This window comes from Eschrichtius robustus, chromosome 3 (genome assembly GCF_028021215.1).
Source record: "Eschrichtius robustus isolate mEscRob2 chromosome 3, mEscRob2.pri, whole genome shotgun sequence".
Taxonomy (NCBI): domain Eukaryota; kingdom Metazoa; phylum Chordata; class Mammalia; order Artiodactyla; family Eschrichtiidae; genus Eschrichtius; species Eschrichtius robustus.
Window position 1 is genome coordinate 43,899,994 of NC_090826.1, and position 18,994 is coordinate 43,918,987.

General features: G+C 35.3%; 1 protein-coding gene across 2 annotated transcripts in view; it reads left to right on the plus strand.

The window, feature by feature from the left end:
- ZFYVE9 (zinc finger FYVE-type containing 9) overlaps positions 1-18,994 on the plus strand; it is a 186,317-nt gene that overhangs the window by 60,534 nt on the left and 106,789 nt on the right. For both annotated transcript variants that reach the window (XM_068539868.1, XM_068539869.1), the window contains exons 3-4: positions 1,823-1,928; positions 5,459-7,560. In XM_068539868.1, the coding sequence (XP_068395969.1) occupies positions 1,859-1,928; positions 5,459-7,560 (2,172 nt within the window). In that variant the 5' untranslated portion in view covers positions 1,823-1,858. The remainder of the gene's footprint in view (positions 1-1,822; positions 1,929-5,458; positions 7,561-18,994) is intronic.

Sequence of the window (18,994 nt, forward strand, 5' to 3'; positions counted from 1 at the left end):
TGTATTAGTTTAAGTTGCACAATGTAATGATTTAATATATGTGTATATTGTGAAATGATTACCACAATAAGTTTACTTAACATCCATCACCTCACATAGTTATACATTTTTTTCCTTTGATGAGAGCTTTTAAGATTACCTCTCTTAGCTACTTTCAGATATATGATGCAGTATTGTTAACTATACCTACCATGCTGTACATTATACCCCTAGAACTTATTTATCTTATAATTGGAAGTTTGTAACTTTTGACCACCTTCACCTGTTTCCTTCATCCCTTATACCCTGCCTCTGGCAGCCCTGAATCTGTTCTCTGTTTCTGTGAGTTTGGTTTTTTTGGAATCCACGTATAAGTGAGTTCATCTGGTATTTGTCTTTCTCTGTCTGACTTATTTCACTTAGCATAATGCCCTCAAGGTCCATCCATGGTGTCGAAAATGACAGGACTTCCTTTTAATGGCTGAATGATATTCTATCTTATACACATTCATGCACGCACACATGCACGCACAAACACACCACATTTTCTGTATCCATTCATCTTTTGATGGGTATTTCGGTTGTTTCCATGTCTTAGCTGTTGTAAATAATGCTGCAGTGAACATGGAGGTGCAGACTCTCCTCCAGATATTGATTTTCTTTCCTTTGGTTGTATACCTAGAAATGGAATTGCTGGGTTATATGGTAGTTATGTTTTAATTTTTTGAGGAACCTTCATACTGTTTTCTGTAGTGGCTGAATCAATTTACATTTTTACCAGTAGTGCACAAGGGTTCTCTTTTCTCAGCATTCTCTCCAGCACTTGTTATTTGTTTTCTTTTTGATGATAGCCATTCTGACAGGTGTAATGATATCTTTGTGGTTTTGATTTACATTTCCCCAATGATTGGTGATGCTGAGCATCTTTTCATGTGCCTGTTGGCCATCTTATGTCTTCTTTGGAAAAATGTCTATTCAGATCCTCTGCCCGCTTTTAATTTTTTCTTTTTTTTTGATGTTGAGTTGTATGAGTTCTTTGTATATTTTGGATACTAATCCCTTGTTGGATATATCATTTGCAAATATCTTCTCCCATTCAGTAGGCAGCCTTTTTGTTTTGTTGATAGTTTTCTTTGCTGGGCAAAAGCTTTTTAGTTTGATGTGGTTCTATTTGTTTATTTTTGCTTTTGTTTCTCTTTGCCTGAAGAGACATATCCCCCCCAAAACTGCTAAGACTGATGTCAAAGAGCATATTGCCTATGTTTTCTTCTAGTTTTATGGTTTCAGGTCTTAACATTCAAGTCTTTTTATCCATTTTGAGTTTATTTTTGTATATGGTGTGAGAAAGTAGTCCGGTTTGATTTTTTTTTTTGTATGTAGCTGTCCGGTTTTCCCAACACCATTTATTGAACAGGCTGTCTTTGCCCCATTCCCTTTGTCATAGATTAATTGCCCATACAAGTGTGGATTTATTTCTGGGCTGTCTATTCTGTTCCATTGAGCTATATGTCTGTTTTTGTGTGAGTACTATACTATTTTGATTACTGTAGCTTTGCAGTATAGTTTGGCATCAGAGAGCATATTATGGGATGGTTTTTAATTAGTGATCCAATCACCTTATTAGTAATTGATCTGTTCAGATTTTCTTTTTTTTTGTGATTCATTGTTGGTAGGGTGTATGTGTCTAGGAATTTATCCATTTATTCTAGGTTGTCCAATTTATTAGCATATAATTGTTCATCGTAGTCTTAAGATCCTTTGTATTTCTGTTTTACCAGTTGTAATGTCTATAAATTATATTTTAATAATTGAAAGTGTAATACAAATTTGATCTATTTTCTAGATTTAAACAAGTCTCTTGAGTGGTGTTTTCTCACCGATGGAGAATTACTTCCAAGCAGAAGCTTACAACCTGGACAAGGTGTTAGATGAATTTGAACAAAACGAAGGTGAGAATTTACTTGGTGACTCTGTTTGAATGTATTTATGATATAGAAAATGTGGGATTATAAGAGGATGCAGTACTTAAAAAAAAGAAAGGAAGGTCCAGTGCCTCAATAATGATAGTATTATATATTAATATTCAGAGGAAGAACTAACATTTATGTTAGCACTAACTATGTACCAGATACTATGCTAAATCATTCACATGGATTATATCATTTAATCTTTAAAATAATCCCATGAAAGTAAATCTTACCTACATTTTACAGATGAAGATAGAGACACAGAAAGGTTAAGCATCTTCCCCAAGTTAGTTTGTTCATAAGTGCAGGATTAGAATCCAATTTATGGTCAGGAAAAGCTTTAGAATGTGTGGTTGTATTTCCCAAGTTAAGAAAAATAGCTTCTTTCATATTGATTGACCAATAAAGCAAGATCCATTTTAAACCTAATTTTAAAAGATTTACATTTTTAAGTATCTACCAAATGGTTAATTAAATTATATATTCTCAAGGCCCAGTCTAAAAATGTCTGCTAAAGATTCACTTCATTTAGGGAATTTTCCTTAAATTCAACTTTCAGTATGACTAGAATGGGTAAGCCATAATTAAATATCTGTCTTTCACCTTATCCTCCTTCCCTGGTGTTCTTGGTTTCTAACAGAAAATGGCATGTAACAAGTTTACAAAGTGATATATTTCCATCTAAAGCCCATGATATTAGTAGTAGTCTCCAAACCTTTACTATATCCGGTGATTCAGGTTGTTCTTTGATAGCAGATGGGAAGAGAGATTAGTTTTGATTTTGTTGTTTTGGGCCTATGCTAGAGCAAGCATTAAAAAGATATGTGCTCATGGGGGTAAAAAGGGAGAAGAAAGATACCTGGAATGGCCTGCTCTTACATTTTACCATTGATGACCCAAAGCTAACCCGTAACCCTAGCCTAACTCCTGATTCATGTAAATGTGAAACTGAATCTTTTTGGATTTTATGGGATCTAGGTGGGCTTTATACATACCAAGGTGGAAGGTGTATTGTCCTCTTAGTTTCAGTCATTTATACAAGTATTTTCTCAATCCCTTCTTTGGTGTGGCCCTATCACAGTTATTTGTCATCTACACAAATGCTACACCTAATCCTGTGAATACTATTCTTCTAGAATACCATTGACTCTCATTAATAAAATTATTAGTTCTTTACATCAGTCACTTTGTGACTTCTGTAGATTCTAGTAGGGTATTTTTTATATAGTTGATTTGCAATACGTTTTTGTTGAGTCAGTAAAAATTGTCATTTTAGTTTGAAATATAGCATTTGCTTACCAAAATAACTCCTTTAGAAGGAGAATAATTTCAGAAGCCAGCTTGTTTGTAACTATGCTCTTCATTTGTTTTCAACTATTTTTTAAACATCTCAGTACCAGTTGGCATTAAAACTACCACCTCTAGCCTGGTACCTTTCCAAATATATTTTTTTAAAAGTGTTTTCTCATTTCATGTTAATTTCCTCCTTTAAATGAAAAATGTACCACACACAAACTGTGATGACATTAGATAATTAACATTATACCCAGTTGGTTGAATAATGAAATTTTTAATACATGATCATTTCTGTTTGAATATTATTAAATATTCTTATAAGAGGCAGTGTTTCTTTTTTATTTCCGTGAACCAGCTTGGAAATACGATTTCTTTTTTTAAAGGAAATACATGTTACCAGATCTCAAGTCTCTGCTAGCCCAAATTTGGTAAACTCAGGATTTAACATTTAACACTCAGAGCATATTAAGCCCATTCTCCACGCAATCTGATTTTTTATGGCCTTTACAATCTGACCTTTCTAGCTTCTTTTCACTACTTTCTTACACTAATTCTTTTTTCAACCCAAACTGATTTACTTAATTGCTCTCTCAGATTGTTGTGTTTGGGGCTGTACTTTTACTTGTTCCCCTCTTACGAATGCCCTGTTTTCCAAACTTTTTGTAAAATTGTCTTTGAAGCCCAGCCCATTTCCTCCTGCTTCCATGAATTCAAGCTTGCTGCTTCAGCCTGTAAAATACCTTTGTCCTCTTAATTTATTTTCTACTACTACGTAATAGTTTTTGAATACTTATGCTATTCTGTACTGCTAGTTAGCGATTCATGTGTATTGTATCTATTTCTTATTTTTCCAACTAGATTATATACTTCTTGGAGCTATCATTTAATCTCATATTCCGCCCAATGCTTTTACAGTGGTAGATACTCACATAGCATATATTTATGGTGCTACAATAAATATATGCTACATGAATATGCTACCTACTACATATCAGGTGCTGTGCAAAGCAAGGATTTACATTGATGGAAAGAAGTGGTTTCTGCCTGAAAAAGTCAGGTAAATAAACCATTGCAATGCAGTGTAATAAATGCTTTAATAGAGATATGAACAAGGCGCTAAAGGAGCTTTAAAGATTTACGAGAGGAAAGCATTTCTGTATAATTTCAGGGCTGTGATTATCAGATTTTACTATAGGAAAAAGCAGGAAAAGCAATAAGTGCATAATTTCTTATTTCTCTAATTAGACACACACATAGCACAGTAACTTGGGAAAATGCCATCATAGTTATGATCTATTAAAAAATAAACAGAAACATTAAATGAGATTATGCTTATTGATAGAATATAAGAAGGTTGTTTTAGTATGACAAATGATACTTTCTGCCAAATTTCCTCAGATAATAGTGTAAATATGAACCTAAATAATAATGTATTGTGACATGGTTATAAGCAGAATTTCACATGCTGTAACAAACTTTTTAACTTATTATTGTGGGCAAATTTCAAATATATACAAAGTAAATAGAATAGTGTAATAAACTCTAGTGTACCCATTACCCAACTTCAGCAGTGCTTGACATGCTGCCATTTTTCATTTATATATCTTCATTTGCTCCTCACTCCCTGCTTCATTGTTATTTTTTTACAATTTTTTGAAGATAAAATTTATACATTAAAATGTGTAGATCTTAACTGTACAGTTTTGACCAACAGATATATCCATGTAACCACATCTCAGTCATGATGTAGATTATAGAGCATGCCGTCTCCACAGAAAATTCCTTTGTTTTCCTTCCCGCTCAATTACTGTATCCTCATCACTGTTCTGATTTTTTTTCTACCTTAGATTAGCCCCTACCCCATGTTGTGCTGGGCCAGTCCAAGGCCTTCCCCATTATTGCCCTCCCCTCCCCAGCCCCAAAGTACAGCCTGTGGGCCACTTTAATTATGTCAACTAGATTGAGGTAGAATTCTTTTGTTGTTTGGAATGTTCTGAGATATTACCATTTGGTGATATATAATACAGGGAACAGTCTTAAATGTATTTTCTTATCCTTAGCTAAAAATTAGAAACTTCATACCCTAGGAATATTCTGTTTTCACATATCCTAGGAATATTTTAATTTCAGGGCATATTTGCAAATGTAGTTGATTAACTTAGTCCTAGCCTTATCAGTGTTACCAGCAAACTTATTATAATTATTTATTTTTTCAGATGAAACCGTTTCTCCTATTTTATTGGATACAAGGTGGAATAAGATTCTAGATCCCCCTTCTCCCCGACTGTCATTTAGCCCTGCATTGGCCAGTGTGAATGAACCTACAGTTTCTGAGTCACAGCCACAACTGAAAGTCTTCTCCCTGGCTCATTCAGCTCCTCTTAACACAGAGGGAGAGGACCATTGTGCTAATGGACAGGACTGTAGTCTGAATCCAGAGATCAACACAATGTGGATTGATGAAAATGCGGTTGCAGAAGACCAGTTAATTAAGAGGAACTGTAATCAAGATGATCAATGCAGTACTGTCGAAGTGGGAGAGAAGAAATGTGGAAACCTAGCTTGTCTGCCAGATGAGAAGAGTGTTTTTGTTGTAGCCGTCATGCATAACTGTGACAAAAGGACATTACAAAGCGATTTGCAGGATTGTAATAATTATAATAGTCAATCCCTCATGGATGCTTTTAGCTGTTCACTGGATAACGAAAACAGACAAACTGATCAATTTAGTTTAAGTGTAAATGGGTCCACTGAAAAAGATATGAACTCAGAGAAACAGATGGATCCATTGAGTAGACCAAATGCAGAGGGGGATTCTGCTAAATACGTATGTACTACTTCATCTGATAATCTAGCCAGTGTCTGTTCCCCTTCACAGTTACAGGATGATGAAAATATAGATAGAGACCCCACCATGTCTGTGATTACAAATTTAACACCAGATTCAGTAATCTCATCCCAGGGAACAGCTGAAGGTCCTGCTGTAAAGCAAGAGGACTCTACACCCGATGAGGTTCTCACTGGCAAAACCAGCTCTCCTAGGACAGATCTAGGGAGTCCAAACTCCTTTTCCCACTTGAGTGAGGGGATTTTGATGAAAAAAGAGCCAGCAGAGGAAAGAACAACTGAAGAATCCATCCAGTCTGGTTTACTTTTGCTTCTTAAAGCTGACATGCCTAATGGGTCTGGCAGGGATGATAACTGTGAACAGTTTTCAGATTGCCTTGTGCCCGGTGAAGTTAGAGCTGATGAAAATGAAGGTTGTAAACATGAAGAAATTCTTGGCACTACAGAACTTCTTAATATGACCGAGCATTTCTCTGAATCTCAGGAGATGACTAATTGGAAATTGACTAAACCAAACAAGATGAATGACAGCCAAGTAAATAAAGAAAATGAGAAGTTTCTGCACATGAATCAGCCTGAAGATACTTATGATGATAGTGGAGGAGAGTGTGATAGAATGGCAAAAGCAGGTCTAGATTTAAAACAAACTTGCGTGAATGAAAGTGAAGGATGCGATTTCTCCACTGTTATGGATACACCAGCAGCAAATTCACTATCTAATTGTTGTGATTCCTATGGAATGCAGAGCCCAGTTGTTTGTTTTGTTCCAAAGACTTTACCTTCCAAAGAAGATTCAGTAACAGAAGAAAAGGAAATAGAGGAGAGCAAGTCAGAATGCTACTCAAGTATTTATGAACAGAGAGGAAATGAAGCCACAGAAGGGAGTGGACTACTTTTAAACAGCACTGGTGACCTAATGAAGAAAAATTACTTACACAATTTCTGTAGCCAAGTTCCATCAGTGCTTGGGCAATCTTCACCCAAGATAGTAGCAAACCTGCAATCTATCAGTGTTCCTTTTGGTGGTGCAAGACCCAAGCAACCTTCTAATCTTAAACTTCAAATTCCAAAGCCATTATCAGACCATTTACAAAATGACCTTCCTGCAAACAATGGAAATAATATTAAAAACAAAAATGATGTTCTTGGGAAAGCAAAATCAGGGGAAAACTCAGCAACCAATGTATGCAATGCCTCTTTGGGAAATATCTCTATTGCTGATACAAATGGGGAACATTTAGAAAGCTATGAGTCTGGGATATCCAGTAGACAGTGCGTTGCATTACCTCCAGAAAGCCCAGATAATGATCTCAGAGCTGGTCAGTTTGGAATTTCTGCTAGAAAGCCATTTACCACTCTGGGTGAAGTGGCTCCAGTGTGGGTACCAGATTCTCAGGCTCCAAATTGCATGAAATGTGAAGCCAGGTTTACATTCACCAAAAGGAGGCATCATTGCAGAGCATGTGGGAAGGTAAGTTGTGTTTATCAGCTCAGGAATCTGGCATGTGCATTTTGTAATGCTCAATTAGAAATTAATAAAGGTAATATAAGGTGGACATATTTCTCGAGATGACATCATAAATAGTTTTTGAACATGCAATTCTAGTAAATTTCCAAATGAAAAATGACCTCGCTGATTCTTAGTGTTTATATAATTTTTTTTTGTTGTGAAGATTTAAGCTGAATCAGTTTTCATGAATAGATGAGAACTGAGGAAGTGGTAACTTTGGTTTCTGTATTGATACTTGGTTAATGGAATAGCTTGAAATAAGGAAGTTATTCTTTTGATTTAAGAAATGTTTGTGATTGACTTTATAATATTTAATTCTTGAGTAATTGAATATTATACTTAGAATCCATCCCAGTTTTTGCTATAGGATTTTGCCATTGTACTAGACATTCTGGAGCTTTTGGTACACATATACATATATTTTTGTCTTTCCCCCCCTCCCCCCATATAACTTTGATACAAAAAAAGAGTTGAAGGCTATAGATCCTTGTGACAAGGTTATAAGAATAGGTGATATTCCTTAGCTCTCCCTAAATTCTGTTAGCTAGTACCACATCAATATACTAGTCTGTTTTTTAAACAAGAACTGTAAAGAAGGAGGAAATGGGATTTTGTATTTTTAAAAAGAATGTAAAGTTTGGTGTCAGTTCTGGATTTGAACTTCAGCTTTGTTACTTTTAACTATATAACTTTATTAAGCTTTATTGTTTCATAAAAAAACGAATCAAAAGATAATTTTCATCGGGCTGTTGTGAAGATTAAATGAAATTACATGTAATAGTAAGTGCTCAGTAATTAACCTCTACTTCCCTTCTTGCCTGATTTATTGGTCTGTCTGTATTAATTCGGTTGCCTTCAAATTCAAGGAACAGAATATCTGGCCCTCAGTTACTTAGACAAAAGTAACATTTATTTCATATAACAAGAGGCCTGAAAATAGAGACTCTGTTATGTCTGGGTATAGAGTCAGGATCACTGAAGTTCTCTTGGCCTTTGCCTCGTGGTCTCAAGATAGTGGCACAGTTTTAAGCATCAAGTCCAACCTGACTACTTCCCAAGTGCAGAGAAACTGGTTGGTGGCAAAAGAGCCTATTCCTCTTACTGCCCTCTCATCAGGGAAGAAAGAATCCCCAGCAACTTCTTTCAATTTATTGGCCAGTTCTAGACCACAGGTCCAATTTAGACCAATGACTGACAACAGGGAACAGGATTGCCAGGATTGGCTAAGATCAATCATGATTCATCCCCTGGGGCTGAGCCCAGTGTTGCCTCAACAAAAGTGGGATTCTCTTAATAAGGGAAAGGTGGAGAATGGTTCCTGGGTGGGCATTCAAAAAGGGCTACTATAGGGTCCTAGAACAAAAGAACCAAATGATGGGGAGCAGAAAGTAGTTAAAGCTGAAACTGGGCTGCTAGTCTCTGATTATTAAAATTTGGAGAAAATAATGTGTCTAATTCCTAAATATTTCACAGTCTGAAGTAAACCTATGGTCAGTAGCCTGAACAGTCAGTTTTCTGTTAGGGGATTAGAGTCATCATTTTTTTGTGGTTCTATGTTTTGCTTACTGTGTATAACACTTTCTGAAATTTTTGCTTGTTTTTTTAAAATTTCCTTCCTATTTATTTATTTAGGCTGTGTCGGGTCTTAGTTGCGGCACATGGGATCTTTCGTTGTGGCGGTGGGCTCTTTGTTGCGGCATGCGGGCTTCTCTCTCGTTGTGGCACGTGGGCTCCAGAGCATGCGGGCTCAGTAGTTGCAGCACATGGGCTCCAGAGTGCACAGGCTCTCTAGATGTGGTGTGCGGGCTCTCTCATTGTGGTGCATGGGCTCCAGAGTGTGCAGGCTCAGTAGCTGTGGTGTGGGCTCTCTAGTTGTGGCGCGCGGGCTTAGTTGCCCCACGGCATGTGGGATCTTAGTTCCCCGACCAGGGATTGAACCCGCATCCTCTGCATTGGAAGGCGGATTCTTAATCACTGGACCACCAGGGAAGTCCCAAAATTTTGCTTAAGTAAATAATAAAAATGCTTTTGTTCCAGACCAGCATATACAGATGTAATGACTAAATAGGTAACTTAGGTGGATTCAGAAAGAAAATGGGGCAAAATGCCCCATTGCATAAGCTGAAAAATTACATGGAATTTTTGCTGAGTGGAATTTGCAGAATTTATAAATTTATGGCTTCATATGGATTATGGATTCATATTCCATCTTTTTTTCTTTTTGCATCCCCATTTTCCTCAGGGATGTTCTAAGGATTGTTGAGGTAATGTCTGTAAAAATCCTTGAGCTCCTCAGAAGAAAGGGGCTTATAAACTTAGGTATAGTTTTTCTAGATAGTAAATTAATCAAATTATACTTGGAATTTAGCTAGAAAAATACCCCAAGTAATGTGATTTTGTAAAATAATGTTTACTGTTGAAAAAAGAAATTTAGTTTGTTCCATTCTAATATATCTACTATCCAGTTATTTCCAACAATTTCTTTATTTAATATCTATAGCTAATAAATTCTCTTTACTGTAACAAGCATATATTAAGCATCTAATATATGAAAGGTTCTGGGCTAGGTACTGGAGATTCAAGTATACATAAATTGGAATGTATGACCTCATAGAGTTTATAATCAGAGGCACTGATTTCAGTGTGTGGGGAGAGGGGTATCTGGATTTCCTGTAGTTTTTCAGAAATGCTAAAAAAATCATTGTGAACTACTGATCTGAGTAGACAAACAGACCATCCCACAACAATTTATAATACAGTGTATTAAGAGCCAGTTATGTGTGCTTTATATTCATTCTCATTTAATACCCATTACTGTCTTGTAGAATGGGTGGTTAATTTTTTACTATTTGACAGATCAAGAATTAGAGGCTCAGAGAGGTCAAGGAATATGCCCAAGGTCACACAGCTTGAAAGTACTAGAGCCACCTTTAAAGCTAGGACTCTTTCCTTCAGACATACTGCTTTTCCTAGCATCTCTCCTCATTCATAATAGCAGTATGAACACAATGCTTTAGGAATGTTGAGAAATGAGAGCTTAATATTTCCCAGAATGGCAGGAGGAGTCAGGAAAATCATGATACAAAAAATGACTATTTGGGACTTCCCTGGCGGTCCAGTGGTTAAGACTCTGCACTTCCACTGCAGGGGACGCGGGTTCCATCCCTGGTCAGGGAACTAAGATCCTGCATGTCATGTGGTGCAGCCAAAAAAAAAAAAAAAAGTGACTGTTTGGAGGAGGAGATATAAGAAAGTGGATATAATTTATGGATCAAAGTTCTAAAGTATGTGAGGAAAATGGGATCACAGCAGAGCACAGGTGGAGAATTAGCAGTAGGGAAAGGGAAATCATCTTACAGGAGAATGGGCCATGATAAAAATGCACTTGAATATAGAAGGAGTTAATAGAAAATTGTGGGAAATTATTTAGCAAAGCATAGGGCCTATATCCAGGTCTTGATGAGTAGTAGATATTATACTTGTTACAACATTCATTTATCTTGGTATAATGTCATTAAGAAGAATATAAAATAATTATGTTGAATTTATGAAAGTGTTAAAATACTGCAGTTTATTTCTATATTGTAATGGACATCAGGACATCTGGATTCTATTCTTGTCTTCATTGTTAATTGGAAAACTATGTCATACTCTAAAATGCTCAGCAAATGTGAGTTTTATTTTATGACTTCACACATTATTAATTTAGATAATTGTTCCATATAGCAGCATAATCTCTACTTCGGCTGTATGATAGGTGATAAATTACAGAATAGAGAGAGTACAGAGGGGAGTTCCCTGGTGATCCAGTGGTTAGCACTCGGCCCTTTCACTGCCGTGGCCCCAGGTTTAATTCCTGTTCAGGGAACTAAGATCCCGCAAGCCGTGTGGCGCGACCAGAGGAAAAGAGAAAGGTACAGGGAACTCCTTTCCAGAAAGGTGCCCTCTAAGTTCAGATGATCACTGTTATTATATATCCATAATAATTTCCTATAGAAATCACTGAATCTAGCAGGATATGGGTGTTCATCCTCTGTCAAGTTCCATTTGCCCTGAATATTTTGACCTCTTTTTATTTGATTATTTGACTCCAAAGGCCTAAGAAAAGCTTTTGAGTTTAAGAGTACAGGAAAGAGTTTTTTGAAAGTGGAGAAGAATTTTTAAAGGAAAAAAAAGTTTTTTTTATCTTTTATTGGTCATTCACAAGGCTTTATCACACTTTATCCATTACTGTCACTTATGTGGCAGGTTGTTACTTAACGAGATGCTAGCTGGTTAATGACTCTCTTCTATCTACTGAAGTAGACATAAGAATAGCCTTTAAAGTAAAAGTACTTGAACTGATACAACATAGAAACTTTGTTTAGGATGGTGTGAAAGATGAGAGTAACATTTTTCTTAACACTTCCACTTTATGCTAGGCTTATCTGGTCTAACAACACAATTCTCTGAGATACAGTTACAGGGGAGAAAAATGTGCCTCAGAAAGGTTAGGTAACTTGCCTAAATTCTCAGAGCTTATAAATGAGAGTGCATGGATTTTAACACAAATTTATCTGACTCCAAAGCCCTTTGCTCTTTTACTACACTGGACATAGCAACAAAATTTATCTGTATTTGGATTGCTTACTAGAACTATAAGTCATGGTCTTTGGGTGAACATTAGTTTTGGACAGTGGTAAAGGATTGGGAATTCGAAAGGAAGACAAAATGCTGAGTGATTGGTGCTATCAGTTGATGGGGGAATCTAGCAAAGGTAGCAGGATTTTAGGCTTTACTTCACCTATCAGGTCTTGAACTACAAATTAGGAAAAGAACAATATGGGTGCCAAGTCCTGGAATGAGGAGCGATTTAGTGACAGTAATATATACCACTCCAGTTTACTTACTATTTTTCCACATTAACTGACTTTAAAAGTAGAATTCAAAATAGATGAGTTTTTTTACTGTGTTTGAATAGATGGTGATTTGAATAGACAGAACAGAGAAGAGAACTGTAGGACAGGTAGTATGAAAAGAGCACTGAAATGGGTATGAAACAGCTCTGGGCTTCTGTTTCCTCTGCTGTAGAAGGAGGGGATTGCATAGACTTTATCTCTGTTTCCTTGCAGCTCTGAACGTCTGTTTAAATAAGGAAGAAAAGGAAATGGAAAGGTTTGTGCTAGCACTGATTTATCTCTGTAAAGTTATTGTTAAACATACTTGATTAACCAAGGTCAGTTTGTGGGAAGAATATGCCATTAAACATTTTGAAATGTGCTGTGCTGAAAGTATGTTTTCTGGAAGTCATCTCAGTTCGACTGCGATGCTATTTATCACAGTACCACTTAAGTGGGCTACACTGGGGGTTTTATTTTGCAGTTACTCTTTCCCTTTTGATTCATTTCCAATAGTACTAATCCTTTTAGGCACACATGATCTTCATCACATTAGTTTAAAACAGATAGCTTGATGACATGTATATTGTCAAAATGACATATTGAAAACTGATCTAGATTAATTTTTAATATAGTTCTAGAAAGCCATCTTCCTCTACACACTGGGGATTATAGGTATTTAATATATAATGAACATTTATAAATGTAATTATAAAATGTTATATTTTATATAAATTTATATTTATATAACAAAGATTTTATAGGTTTATATAATTTATATAATATTATATATGTTTATATATAAAATGGCAAACTACAGTCAGTATTTTACTCTGTGCTTTTAATTTGAATTACTGTTCCACAGTAGTCAGGAGTAATTTTGTCTATAAAGGTATATAAAAGAACTATATATTTAATAATATTTTGATATTTATGTCATTATAGTGTATTTTTAGTTTAAGTGAAAAATACTTTAAAGAATTAAAATATCATGTTAAAAATAACTGTTGACATTGAAAATAAAACACACATTTTTAGATGGGATGAAGAGGCCTGGTACTACTTTTATTTTAAACAAAGTAATATTTATATCTTGAAAGATGGCAGTCTTCTACCTACTTTTACATATCCCTAGTCCCTAGTCCAGCTCCCTGGATGTACCTACTTTAAGAAATTAATAGTCTTTTTTTAAAGTTAAAGTACAGTTGATTTACAGTATTATGTTAGTTTCAGATATACAACATAGTGATTCAATATTTTTACAGATTATACTGTGGCTTTTTTGGCTGCACTGCATGGCTTGTAGGATCTTAGTTCCCTGACCAGGGATCAAACCCATGCCCTTGGCAGTGAAAGCACAGAGTCCTAACAACCACTGGTCCACCAGGGAATTCCCTATATTCCATTTAAAGTTATTATAAATAATGGCTGTATTTCCCTGTACTGTATAATACATCCTTACAGCTTATTTATTTTATGCATTGTAATTTGTACTTCTTAATCCTCTACTCCTGTCTTGCCCCTCCCCTCCTCCCTCTCCCCAGTGGTAACCACTAGTTTGTTCTCTATATCTGTGAGTCTGTTTCTGTTTTGTCATATTAATTCGTTTCATTTTTTAGATTCCACATATGAGTGATAACATAGAGTTTTGTCTTTCTGTGTCTGACTCTTTTCACTAAACATAATACTCTCTAGGTCCATCCATGTTGTTGTAAATGGCAGAATTTCATTCATTTTAATGGCTGAGTAATATTCCATTTTGTGTGTGTGTGTGTGTGTGTGCGCGCGCACGTGCGCGCACTACATATTCTTTATCCATTCATCTGTTGATGGACGCTTAGGTTGTTTCCATATCTTGGCTCTTGTAAATAATGCCATGATGAACATAGGTGTCTATATCTTTTTCAAGTACTGTTTTCATATTCTTTGGATAAATAACCAGAAGTGGGATAGCTGGATCATATGTTAGTTATATTCTTAATTTTTTGAGGAATCTCCATACTGTTTTCCATAGTGGCTGCACCAATTTACATTCCCACCAATAGTGTACAAGGGCTCCCTTTTCTCCAAATCCTTGCTGACATTGTTACTTATAGACTTTTTGATGATAGCCATTCTGACAGGTGTGAGGTGATGATATCACGTTACGGTTTTGCTTTGCATTTTCCTGATGGATTAGTGATGTTGAGCATCTTTTCATGTGCCTGTTAGCCATCTGTGTGTCTTCCTTGGAAAAATGTTCATGTGTTCTGCCCATTTTTAAATTGGGTTGTATGTTTTTTTTTTTGATATTGAATTGTTTGAGCTCTTTATATATTTTGGATATTAACCCCTTACTGGTCGTATCATTTGCAAATGTTTTCTCCCATTTTGTAGGTTGTCTTTTTGTTTTGTTGATGGTTTCCTTTGCTGTAGAAAAGCTTTTAAGTTTAATTAGATGCCATTTGTATATTTTTGATTTTGTTTCCTTTGGCTTAGAAGAGAGATCCAAAAAACTATTGCTGTGATTTGTGTCAAAGAATGTTCTCTATGTTTTCTTGGAGTTTTATAGTTTGCAGTCTAACATTTAGGTCTTTAATCCATTTTAAGTTTATTTTTGTAGGTGGTATGAAAAAATGTTCTAATTTTATTCTGTAAAATAAATGTAGCTGTCCAGTTATCCCAGCATCACTTATTAAAGAGACTGTCTTTTCTCCATTGTATAGTCTTGCCTCCTTTGTCATAGATTAATTGACCATAAGTGCATGGGTTTATTTCTGGGCTCTCTGTTTTTTTCCATTGATCTGTATATGTCTTTTTGTGCCAGTACTGTGCTATTTTGATGACTGTAGCTTTGTAATATAGTCTGAGGTCAAGGAGCATGCTAACCCCAGCTTTCTTTGTTTCAAGATTGCCTTGGCAACTCAGGGTCTTTTGTGGTTCCATATTAGTTTTAGGATTATTTGTTCTAGTTTTGTGAAAAATGTCATAGGTATTTTGATAGGGATGGCATTAAATATGTAGATTGCTTTGGGTAGTACAGATTTTAACAATATTACTTCTTCTAATCCACGAACATGGGATATCTTTCCATTTCTTTGTATCATCTTCAGTTTCCTTCATCCGTGTTCTATGGTTTTCAGTCTTTCACCTCCTTGGTTAAGTTAGTCCTAGGTATTTTATTCTTTTTGATGCAATTTTAAACGAGATTATTTTCTTGCTTTCTCTTTCTGGTGGTTCATTATTAGTTTATAGAAAAGCAACAGATTTCTGTGCATTAACCTTGTATACTGCAACTTTACTGAATTTGCTTATTCTAATAGTTTTTCAGAGAAGACTTTAGGGTTTTTCTATATGTAGTGTCATGTCATCTGCAAATAATGACAGTTTTACTTCTTCCTTTCCAATTTGGATACCTTTTATTTCTTATTCTTGTATGATTGCTCTGGCTAGGACTTCCAATACTGTGTTAAACAGAAGTGATTGAGAGTGGGCATCCTTTGTCTTGTTCCTGATTTTAGAAAAAAAGCTTTCAGCTTTTCACCATTGAATATGGTGTTAGCTATGGGTTTGTCATAAATGGCCTTTATTATGTTAAGATATGTTCCCTCTATACCAACTTTGATGAGAGTTTTTTCTTTTTTTTTTATCATGAATGGCTGTTGAATTTTGTCAAATGCTTTTTCTCCATCTATTGAGATGATCATGTGATTTTATCCTTTTGTTAATGTGGTGTATCACATTGATTGATTTGCGGATATTGAACCATCTTTCATCCCTGGAATAAATCCCACTTGATCATGCTGTATGATCCTTTTTATATGTTGTTGAACTCTGTTTGCTAATATTTTGTTGAGGATTTTTGCATCTACATTCATCAGAGATATTGGCCTGTAATTTTCTCTCTTTTTTTTTGTAGTGTTTTTGTCTGGCTTTGGTATCAGGGTAATGGTGGCTTCGTAGAATAAATTTGAAAGTGTTCCCTGCTCTTCAATTTTTTTAGAATAGTTTGTTTGTGTCTTTCTTTTTGTTTTTCTCTTTTTTGGCCACTCCACACGGTTTGTGGGATCTTAGTTCTCCAACCAGGAATTGAACCCGTGCCCCATTCGATGGACCACCAGGGGATTCCCTAGAGTAGTCTGAGAAGTAGTTAGCTCTTTTTTATATGTTTGGTAGAATTCTCCCATGAAGCTGTCTGGTCCTGGACTTTTGTTTGCTGGGAGTTTTTTTTTTTTTTTTTAAATCAAAAATTCAGTTTCACTACTAGTGATTGGTCTGTTCAGATTGTCTCTTTCTTCCTGATTCATTCTTGGAAGGTTATATGTTTCTGGAAGTTTGTCCATTTTTTCTAGGTTGTCCAATTTATTGGCATATGACTGTTCATAATATTCTCTTATGATTTTTTGTATCTCTGTGATATCAGTTGTTATTTGTCCTCTTTCATTTCTTATTTTGTTTATTTGGGTCCTGTCTCTTATTTTCTTGATAAGTGGGACTATTGGTTTATCAATTTGGTTTATCTTTTTTAAAAAAACAGCACTTGGTTTCATTGGTCTTTCCTGTTTTTTGTTTTTTCTTTTTAATTTCTGTTTTATTTAAATCCACTCTGGCCTTTATTATTTTCTGTTTTCTACTGACTCTGGGCTTTGTTCTTCTTTTTCTAATTCCTTTAGTTGGTAGTTTAGGTTTTTATTTGAGAGTTTTCTTGTTTCTTGAGGTAGGCCTGTATCACTATAAACTTGCCTCCTTTAACTGCTTTTGCTGCATCCCATAGATTTTTGGAAAGTTGTGTTTCCATTTTCATTTGCCTCAAGGTATTTTCTGATTTTCTCTTTGATTTCTTCATTGACCCATTGTTTTTTTAGGAACATCTTGTTTAGTCTCCACGTGTTTGTGTTTTCCCCATTTTTTTTCCTGTAGCTGATTTCTAGTTTCATACCATTATGGTTGGAAAAATGCTTGATATAATTTCTGTCTTAAATTTGTTGAGACTTGTTCTGTGGCCTAGCATATGATCTATCCTGGAGAACGTTCCATGTGCACTTGAAAAGAATATGTATTCTGGTTTTTTTAGATGGAATGTCCTATAGATATCTATTAAGTCCAAGTGGTCTAATGTGTCATTTAAGACTACTGTTTCCTTATTGAATTGACTATTTTTTACAGCAGAAAAATTGAGCAGAAAGTATATATACCCCCGCCCCCCCCAGTGGACCCCATTATTAACATCTTGCACTAGTGTGGTACATTATTGAAATTGATGAACCAATATTGATACATTCTTATTAACAAAAATCTTATAAAAGAAATACATGCTATAGTTTTTGTTAGAGTTTACTCTTTGTGTTGTACAGTTCTATGGGTTTGATAAATGCATATTATCTATCCTATTACAGTATCATATAGAATAGTTATACTACCCTAAAAGTCCCTTGGGTCCCCCACTTATGTATTTCTCCCTTACTTTCTCTGAACCGTGGAAATTACTGATCTTTTCACTGGCTCTGTAGTTTTGGCTTTTCCAGAATGTCTTATAGTTAGTATCATACATTATGTTGGCTTTCAAACTGGCATCTTTGACTTAGAAATATACATTTAAGATTCTTCCCTGTCTTTTTTAAAAATTGAGTATAATTTACATATAACATTATATTAGTTTCAGGTGTATGACATAATGATTTGATATTTGTATATATTGTATATACTGGGAAATGATCACCATTAAGTCCAGTTATCATCTGTACCATACATAGTTACAAAATTTTCTTATGATGAGAACTTTTAAGATTTACTCTCTTAGCAACTTTCAAATATGCAATACAGTATTATTAACTATAGTTAGGATGGCACGCACTACACCCTATGACTTATATATTTTATAACTGCAAATTTGTGTCTTTTGAGCACCTTCATCTGTTTCACATACATCCTCACCCCACCTCTGGCAACTACCACCAATCTGTTCTCTGATTCAGTGAGCTCATTATTTGTTGTTTTGTTTTGATTTGGTAGTTTTTAGGTTCCACATATAAGTGAGCTTGTCTGGTATTTGTCTTTCTCTGTCTGACTTATTTCACTAACGTAATGCCCTCAAGTTGCATCCATGTTGTTGCAAATGTCAAGATTTTATTCTTTTTTGTGGCTAATAGTCCATTGTGTGTGTGTGTGTGTGTGTGTGTGTGTGTGTGTGTACACATACATACATAAATACATACCAGAATTTCTTTATCCATTTATCTATTGATGGACACCTGGGTTGTTTCCATATATTGGCTATTGTGAATAATGCTGCAGTGAACATGATGGTGCAGGTATCTATTTGAGTTAGCAATTTTGTTTTCTTTGTATAAATACCTAGAAGTGGAATTTCTGGGTCATATGGTAGTTCTACTTTTAATTTTTTTGAGCAACCTCTATACTGTTTTCTGTAGCAGCTGCATCAATTTTCATTCCCACCAACAGTGTGCAAGGGTTCTCTTTTCTTCACATCCTTGCCAACATTTGTTATTTGTTGCCTTTTTGATAATAACCACTCTGAC